At 35.8% G+C, this 10,140-nt stretch overlaps 1 protein-coding gene across 1 annotated transcript; it reads right to left on the reverse strand.

The window, feature by feature from the left end:
• Positions 1-6,232: 6,232 nt before the first annotated feature.
• On the reverse strand, positions 6,233-9,921 carry CXCL8 (C-X-C motif chemokine ligand 8). The gene is made up of 4 exons (XM_030313692.1): positions 9,759-9,921; positions 8,233-8,368; positions 7,868-7,951; positions 6,233-7,387 (listed from the first exon to the last, which is right to left on the reverse strand). Exons 1-4 carry the CDS (start codon positions 9,820-9,822, stop codon positions 7,366-7,368), a joined length of 306 nt encoding a protein of 101 aa, XP_030169552.1. The 5' UTR covers positions 9,823-9,921; the 3' UTR covers positions 6,233-7,365.
• Positions 9,922-10,140: the final 219 nt, after the last annotated feature.

A 10,140-nucleotide genomic window follows, 5' to 3' on the forward strand; every position in this document is an offset into this window, starting at 1 on the left:
AGTAGAGGCCTCTTTAATGGGATTAGTGCCTTCATAAGGGGAGATATGAGAGCTTGCTCAGACTCTGCTCTCTGCCGTGTGACACGACAACCAGGACGCAGCAGACTGCCCCTGGGGAGGGGATCCTTACTAGAACTAACCAGGTTGGCATAGATTTCCAACCTCCGGAACTGTGAGAAATAAGTATCTGTTGTTTATAAGCCACCCAGACTATGATACTTTTTATAGCAGCCCAAAGTGACCAAGACAATTCATATTAACCAAAGCCCATACCTGACTCTGATTTTCATAGATTTTACCTAAAATTCCACGATACATTTTATTTAGTTGCCATGCCTCCTTAGGCTCCTCTTAGGTATAACGGTTGCTCAGAATTTCCTTGTTTAAGATAACCTTGACATTCTGACTGGTCTGACCAATTTTGACTGATCAGATATATTGTAGGAGGAAGAATGAGTTTACAGTAGAGAAACCTGAAAAATACTGTGTCAACCAAGGTCGACATCAACGTGATAAATTATGTGGATGGAAAAGGAAGATGTAATGAAAATGGCACTTTTCCTCTGTGGTCTTCCTCCTGTCCCTTCCATAATTTTTTTTTTTTTTTTTGAATGAAGTCACTATGCACAGCTCACACCTCCAAGTACATAGTTATCCTCCATCTATGTAAATTATTTTTAATTCTTCTTCATGGGAGATTTGTCTCTTCTCCATTCATTTATTTACTCAACCATTTATTTATATCCATATGGACTCATGGATATTTGCATTATGTTTGGGGTTATAATATACTGCTTTATTTTGTTCTCAATTTGTTCAAGCTTTGGCCATTGGTCCAGCTTTCAGTTGGTTCTAGCTCTTCTTTGACATGTCCTCGTCAATTTTTTTGGAGGGAAGCACTTCCTTACTTTCTGATGTTAGAAGATACTTAAGATTCCATATATAGTTCTTGACCCAGTCTTATGATCAAACAGTTCTCCAAAAAGCCCTCGATCATTTTGTCAGAAAATGGTGCGCTTGTTGCTACTAAGTGTCATCATTTCTAGGTCCTATAAGCTGACAAAGGAAGGATATATATCTATTTATAAATACTGTAAATATTCCCATATGGATCCATGTATATCTATACTGAATATGAATTCATATTGGTATCTCTAACTCTAATTCATTATTACGTAGATTATTTTAGTCTCTTCCCCTGCTTATCTGAAAGCTGCTACCACAACACACACAGAGCATACCATATTTTTAAATCAGAGTTAATATATCTTTGTTCACTATAACATCTGGTCAAAATTTTAAGCAATTGGAGAAGATATAGACTGAGAAAGAAAACACACGGTTTATATAAAATTGATGTAATACTACGTGCGAAGATATGATTTAAATTCTAATTAGTAACCATTACTAATTCTTACCTTTATTTTGAGATTAAAGAAAATGAAACAGAATTTTAGTAAACTGAAATTTACTAAATTTAGGAAGAGCGAAAAAATTTCTTCAGGAAAACTTTGGTGCTAGAAAAAGGACATATAAGGAGAAGTCCGTGTGCATTTCACGTCAGCGCAGAGACCTCATTCAAGCTTTGCGGGAGGATCTTTGTAACCGTCCAGATACATTTATAAGTGGAATCAATAATCACAAACTTCATTTTTAAAAAGTTTCAAATCAGCTGTTTAATAAGTGTGACCGGCATATAGTAGAGAAGAATGAAACTGGTGTGGAAAGTCAGTAGAGGGTTGACTCACATAAATCATGATAAAGCTGCTGGAGACCAGTAGACAACCTGAGCAGAAACAAGTTGTGACTTTAATGACACGTTTCCATATGGGATTCTTGTAAGGGGCATGATGAAACCTTTGGAAGCACAATGAAAAAGTAAAGGTAGGCAGAGGTGAAAAGAACTGTATCATAACATGATTAAAACATGAGCTAACCATGCCCTATGAAATAGACTTATTAGACACATTTAAACTGATCTTTAGCCCAAGTTCCGTAATTTTTTACAGAGTGATTAGAACATTCCTCTAGGTAGGTCTGAAGCAGACTTTATATGGAAATATCATCTGCAAATGTTTTCCCATCTTAATTTTCCAACATCATCTTGCTAAATCATGTTAGAAAGTCTTGTAACAATAATATTTATCCACTTGACTTTTATCTATGGGAATGCAAAAAGTGTAGAAAGATCTCTTTCTTCACTCACTGAGAGTTGGGTTCTTTGACCCTTAAGTAATCTTCTGGAGAATACCTAATTGCTCCATCTGTAAATCTTGTGGGAAGAAATAGCCTGGTGTTTACTTTGTTACATTAAAAATTTCCCTATCTGTTGTCTGTGATCTGCAAATTTAGCTGATGGTTGCTAAACTTGAGGCAATTGCTGTCTGCTGTATTTTTAAGTGAGTAATGGAGAAATTACTGCTTCTAAAGCTTTCTTTTGTTATTGCAGGGTTAATACAGTCTTAAGCAATTTTTGGTTTGCTGTATTACTACTACAAATGAAAAGTAAAATTGTTTTTCATCTTTTCTTCTGAAATTTTCAAACGTAGGCCCGATGGAAAATAGATGTATTATAATAAAAAAATGCTTTCAACTTATTTACCAAAATCTTGATGATAAAAGATTTTGCTTTGTTAACTTTAACCTATGAATCTATGTCCTGGCGCATTTCTAGCAAACAAACAAGCAGCAATTATGAAACTTACTTGATTTCGTATGTTGTGCATATGATGTATTATGTATTATACTGGTTTACAATGAATGCAGTTTTAAGGTGAGCACTTTATTCTTATCTCTCCATTCCTTTTCATTTTGTGTGTGTATGTATATTTGCACTCATGCTTCTATTTGGTAAAATTAGACTTACAATTTGTATTCCACATAAATGGGTTAAAGTGATGGAGTAATAGATTGCGTGCTCAAGTTTGAGTCTAAGCCTGTGTCTGTACAAATAAAATCCATGTCTATATACGTAATTTAGCTAAAGCAAAAATTTTCAGTTCAGCAAATTGCCTGGCTGTTCCTTCTCTCTCGTTCTTGCACTCTTATACTTTCTCTTATTCTTTTCCGTTTTTCCTTTTTGGCTTGTTTACATGATGCCCACTCTCCAGTTTGATCCATGAATTGCCTTTTTGATGGAATATTTTGCTGTCCTATGGCAGTGACAACATAGATGAGAAAGTGGATCAAATCCTTTAGTGTATTTTGAAAGCAAGAAAGATGAAATTAATGATTAGATTTTTAAATAAGGAGTCATTATTAAGATTTATCAGATTGGTGGTGCAGATGTCTTCACCTTGCTTTCAGGGTCAGACACTGATCATATTAAAGGTGTGTACTTAACACATTAAGAGGTTTCGTGTAAGGTTGGGAGTTCTTTGATTCACATTGTCTACTTATTTACCAAAATCTTGATAATAAAAGATTCTGTTTAGGTAACTTTAACCTATGCATCTATTTCTCAATGCATTTTTAGCAACAAACAAACAAACCAGCAATTATAAAAATTTGTTGATTTTGTTTGTTGCATGTACTATGTATGTATTTTACAATTCAGTTTTAAGGTGAATACTTATTACTACCTCTAATAAAAATAATACTACAAATGGCATTAAAAGTCCCCCAAGGTCAGACTTTTGAGTTGCTTTTTGTCTTCTCACTTCCTTTTGGGAGGAGACTCTGGAAGAAGAAGGGCCTATAATGTTCGCAATTTAAAATGACGGTAATTGGAATCTGTTAGAAGTTTTCAATTCCAAATCTCAGCCCCTTACAGATTCCAGAGTCCATTTAGCACAGCTTTATCTGTAGGACTTGTTCTGTTTCATGCTAAACTCCAGCCACATTGAAATTCTTTCACTTCTCAATTTGTGTCATGCTCTTGCCTACAAATCACTTCTCCCCTGATGTCTAGACCAGCCTTGCCCACATATCCTTCTTCCCTTTGTGTGGCTAACTTCTCCTCATCTTTCAGTCTCCAGTTTAGATTTTCTCAGTGAAGTGTAGTCTATTTAGGTGAGATAACTCTTTGCTATATGCTTCTGAGAAATCCTGTATTTTTCCTGTGAATGTTATACTAAAATTGTTTGTTATCTGTTTTATTCACTGTGTATGAGATCCATAAGATAAAAGACTGCAAAGGGTGGTAGGACAAGGGAACTTGAATCCAAAGAGGAGAATGTGGAAATGAAACTTAGGCAGAACTCTGAGGAAAAAGAGGCCCCCTCACACGGTCTGAGAAGAAATACAGGCAAGAAGAAATCACCTTGAGAAACAATGTTTTTAGGAACAGTGAGTACCAGGGTTGAATTTCCAGTTGGTGGCTTCTTGTGTATTACTCATAAATCTCTTATTGATGCTATTATTCTGCACACTTTTGTGCTCAAGTGTATTGGGAATCAGAAGAGAGAAAGAATGGGCTTTGTGGTCCACACCACAGATAATGTCGACCCACAGAGAGAATGGCAGCGGCAGGTACCTGAGTAGTTGTAAGGAGAAAAATGACAGAGGAAAAGTTGCGGTATGAACCAATGCATGAAAAAATAAGACAACACTCTTCTTCCTCCTTCCACATTGTGGAGCTTTCAAACAAAGTGGGCTTAAAAGACCCCAAAGCAATAGTAAATGAGTGAGGAGGTAGATAAATGTGAATCAAAGCTCTAAGATCCTTCTCTTTTGAGTAGAAATGTAAAGTTAGGCATCTGTAAGTTGGATTTCTTGAAGCTGTGGATTATTATTTTTCATCATTTGTGGAAAAGTTTCAGCCATTGACATTGTCACTTTCATTGTTGTCTCTCACCCTTTCCTCTCTCCTCCACCTGTAAAAACTCAACTAGGTATTTGTAAGATCTTATCCCCAATCCTCCATGATTTTAATTATTTTTTTTATTATTAACACCTCTTTAATTCTTCGATATGAATTCCAGATAAAGTTCTTTGGTTTTAGTTCCTGGATCTCTAATTTTCTTTTCAGTAGTGTCTAATCTGTTATAAAACATCTCCACTGAGTATTTCAGTCAAATTGTTGTATTTTTACTTTTAAGAGTTTCTTTTTTACTTATTTTCAAATATGCTTGGTCTTTGATCATATTTAATCTTCTTTATCTCATATGTGTCAGTTTCACTCCTCAATTAGCTAAGAAGTGCTTTGCAATGAGTATCCACTTCCCTCTTTCACTGAGTGCTCAGCTGTGCTAAGTTGTACAGACACCTGGGTTGATTAGTTAAAAATATGAAGTCAGCCTTATTAGCAAAAATGGAATACAATGAGGAGTTGAGAAAACTTCCATTGTTCTATGGAAGAGACTACCGTTTGTAACCCATCTCTGGATGAGATTTCTGTTTTTCTACAAAGGTTTGTAATGTTCCACATAATATACAAAATGCTAAGAGGGAGCATTTAAGTTTTTATTTTTTTAAATTTCTCTAATGTTGATTTATTCTTGAGAGAGAGAGAGAGAGAGAGAGTGAGTGGGAGAGGGACAGACAGGGGAGAGAGAATCTGAAGCAGGCTCCAGGCTCCTAGCTGTCAGCACAGAGCCCTATGTGGGGCTCAAACTCACAGACCACAAGATCATGACCTGAGCCAAAGTCAGACGCTCAACCAACTGAGCCACCCAGGCACCCCAAGCATTATGTCTTTTATTTTATTTTATTTTATTTTATTTTATTTTATTTATTATTTTTTAATTTAATTTTTTAATTTTTTAAATTTACATCCAAATTAGTTACCATATAGTGTAACAATGATTTCAGGAGTAGATTCCTTAGTGCCCCTTACCCATTTAGCCCACCCCCCCTCCTACAATCCCTCCAGTAACCATGTTTGTTCTCCATATTTGTGAGTCTCTTCTGTTTTGTCCCCCTCCCTGTTTTTATATTATTTTTGTTTCCCTTCCCTTATGTTCATCTGTTTTGTCTCTTAAAGTCCTCATATGAGTGAAGTCATGATTTTTGTCTTTCTCTGACTAATTTCACTTAGCGTAAAACCGTCCAGTTCCATCCACGTAGCTGCAAATAGCAAGATTTCATTCTTTTTGATTGCCGAGTAATACTCCATTGTATATATATACCACATGTTCTTTATCCATTCATCCATCGATGGACATTTGGGCTCTTTCCATACTTTGGCTATTGTTGATAGTACATTTATGTCTTTTAATGCAAAATATTATTTTTAATATAAAAAGTTATAAACAATAACTTTTAAAACTACTAAAGAAAGACAAACACCCAATAACTTTGACAATAAGTTTTATTTTAAGTTGTTTCATAGTTACACTTAGATTTCCACACCATCAAAACAGCAGAAAAAAAAATCTCTTTGGGAATACATAAAAGCATCTTCAAGTCAGAAAATAAAGTCAGTGTTTAAAAACACAATAATTTAAATAAAATTAGAAGAATCCATTTGTACATAATAAATAAGTTTTAACTAGCAAGAAATTATTCGGTTAATTTTGCCTGTTGAATTTTTGCTGCTTTGAGAAACAATTATAATTCAGGATTCTTACAATTCAACACAGCCCAGTACAAGGCAGGCAGTGACAAGACAAGGCTAGGACTATAAAAGTAGGATTTCTAGTTCAATTACAATTTCAGATAAATAGTAATATACATATACTAAAAAATTATTCATTGTTTATCTGAAATAAAAATTAATTGGGTCTCTTGTTTGTTTTCAATTCTGCTAAATCTGGTACCCTTGATCAACATAGTTCCCTAATGTCACATCATTTAATATCAAAATAAATAAAAATTCACTACTGTCATTATACTATCCTACCAACAATGCTTCATTTCCCATTTTCCCCAATTTATACAGAGAGATTCCCCTCTTTGTGTCTTAAATAAATATATAAATAATAAATAAGCAAACAAGTTTCAGTTGCACATAATAATTCGCCTGACATGAGAAAAAGTTAAAGTGCTTCCACATGTCCTCACGTCTCTGTGAGGTGGGATGGTGACTGATACTTTTTCTCCAGTTGAGGAATAAATACGGAAACAAGGACAGGGACTCATGTATCCTGGCCAGCAGGTTGAGGTTGAAAGCTGTAACAATAACTACAAAACATATCCAGGATTTCCAGTTAAATTTGAATTTGTGGTAGACAAATAATATTTTTAACATAAGTGTGTCTAAATATTGCATGGGACAGTGTCATGGGACATTGGAAAAAAAAACTATTCATTGTTTTTCCTAATCTCCAGATCTAACTGAGCATACTCTATTTTATCTGGCAACCAACCCTACACCAGACCCACACACTGCATGAAGTGCTGAAGTGAATTTGCTTGCTTGAAGTCTCATTGGCATCTTTATTGAAGAATTCTTGGAAACCGTGGAGAATGTGTTTGTTTGTTTGTTTATGCATTTTGTTTCTCAGCTCTGAAAAGAAGTAAAATTAAAATCAAAATTTTGTAAATTAACATTATTCGAACCAGGAGGAGAGTATGGATCTTGAAAATACATTTACTACGGAAATTAATACAGTCCTAGATATTCGTGTGTTAGAAATGTCCTAATTGTCAACTATTGTTGAAACTATTGTTTCTATAAATAGAAAGACCAGATAAGTTATCATCCAAACTGACACCCTTCTGAGGGAACCATACTAATGATGCATGGCATGGCATTTTAAGCCCAGACTTGTCCTGACAAACTGAGACGGATGGTCTTCCCAGTCTTGAGAACAACAAACTCACTATTGCCGCTATTTTTTTGTTAAGTCAAAGGAGCAGATCCCTAGAGAGTAGTCTTCCAGCAGAAACAAGAAAATTAGAGGCTAACTTTTAGACTGTATGTCTCAGAATAAATGAAGCATCTAAATTAAAAACAAACAAACAAACAAAAAAAACCACAACTTACTTCTTCAAAAATATCTCCACAACCTTCTGCACCCACTTTTGCTTGGGGTCCAGGCACACCTCTTTTCCACTGACGAGCTTTACACTGAAATGACAGAGATATGATTGAATCAGTATTTAGTGGGTTTCAGACATCCCGTTGTCAATTCGAGTCGTGGTTCTTGAAATATAGGCATAAAATCTGAGTTCAAGTTGTTGTTAGCTACGAGGCATGAGAGGTACTGTATGTAAATGTCATGGAGACAAAGAATTTCTTGTCTTGCCCACTGCTGTGTTCCTGTACCTAGAACTTTGTATGACACTTCTACCTTCCTCAATTATAGGTTTGCTGGAGTAAAATATCTAATCACTTTTGAAAGTACTTACATGATTTCTGAGTTTTCACAGTGTGGGCCACTGTCAATCACTGTCAGTTCTTTGATTAATTTGGGATTGAAAGGTGTGGAATGAGTTTTTATGCACTGGCATCGAAGTTCTGAACTAATTCTTGACACAACTGCAGCTGTGAAAAAAAAAATCAATTCAGGATTAATTTCAACCTGGATACAGCTCTGCTGGCTACTCTCTCCTTAATTTCAACCTGATCATTTAGTGATGGGATGTTTGGTAAACATCTCATCTTTAGTAAACTCATTCTCAGAGTGGAAGCCTGGATATTCTCCTAGCTCCTAAATTCAATTAAAAAAATTGTTGGGGCGCCTGGGTGACTCAGTTCGTTGAGCGTCCAACTCTTGATTTCAGCTCAGATCATGATCCCAAGGCCATGGGATTGAGCCCTGTATCTGGCTCGATGCTGAGCCTGGAACCTGCTTGAGATTCTCTCGTTCTATTCCTCTGCCCTTCTCCTCTACCCACTTTCTCAATCTCTCTTTTAAAATAAAAATGAAATAAAATAACAAACTGTCACTAATGACAGAATTGATTGACTTCCCGCATAAAGACTTGGAGTTGCCTTTGTGCAATGTTGACATCCTCACAGTACTTTTTTTTCTACTTGATATTGTGCAACCTTCTATGATGCCACAATGTTACCTACAGTAGATAAACTAAAATTCAACAACGGAGAAATTGCCTTCAGAAAAAGTTAATAAAAATAGATAAGTAAGTTGCACAAAGATATCTCATATCTTGGGAAAATCCTTAATGCTTAACAGAAAAGAAAAAATATATAGAAACTACATGCTATGAACATTTCTTTTTTTTTTTTTAATTTTTTTTTTAACGTTTATTTATTTTTGAGACAGAGAGAGACAGAGCATGAATGGGGGAGGGGCAGAGAGAGAGGGAGGCACAGAATCGGAAGCAGGCTCCAGGCTCTGAGCCATCAGCCCAGAGCCCGACGGGGGGCTCGAACTCACGGACCGCGAGATCGTGACCCGGGCTGAAGTCGGACGCTTAACCGACTGAACCACCCAGGCGCCCCGTTATGAACATTTCTAACTGCATTTGTTTCATAGGAGGGATCCCAAAAGGTTTACAATTTGTCAGGGTGTCTTTAAACCAAAGAGGAATTGATAGTTGTCTGAAGCTGGTCACTAAAACAGCACAAGGAGTAAAATTACCAGGTTTACCATACTTGATATTAGTTAATAATAATAATAATAGCCTCTAATAAGATACACTCTAAATTATAGATTTAAATTAAATGTATGCATACTACACAGTATGAATGATAGGAACAGAATGTCGACATTAATCAAGCTTTATACTTTTCTAAGTGTTGTATAGACCAAGCCTAAACAATCAAAACTTCAATCCAACATGAAATGACTGTAAATATTATTTCCTTTTCTTGAACAAGAAGAATGTTATTAAAGCAGGAAGGATAATCGTGCAATCTAAGGATCACATTTAGACACAGGAAAACTGGTAGATCAGAAAGGCATGCTTACCTTCACACAGAGCTGCAGAAAGCATGAAAGCTGCTAAGAGAGCAACAACCAGCTTGGAAGTCATGTTGACGCAAGGTGCTTTCGTTCTGGTTTCTTCTTGGCTCTTGTCCTAGACGCTTGTGAGCTCTGCTGTCCCAGAGGACTTGTGTTGGATGGAGAGCCTCTGTGGCTTTTTATATTATTCACAGCAGCAGAGAATATGCACCCTCATTCTTGAATTATGTCAGAGGAAATTCCACAATATGCAACCGTCTGCCTGCCCTTTGTGAGCAGACCTGAGTCACCCCACTCCTGGAACATGTCTCTTATCAGATTTTTGGCACGATGGAAATTCTATTTGATCTTTAACATTATTTAATGTATTTCATTTAAAAACATTTTC

This window comes from Lynx canadensis, chromosome B1 (assembly GCF_007474595.2).
Source record: "Lynx canadensis isolate LIC74 chromosome B1, mLynCan4.pri.v2, whole genome shotgun sequence".
NCBI classification, from domain to species: Eukaryota; Metazoa; Chordata; class Mammalia; order Carnivora; family Felidae; genus Lynx; species Lynx canadensis.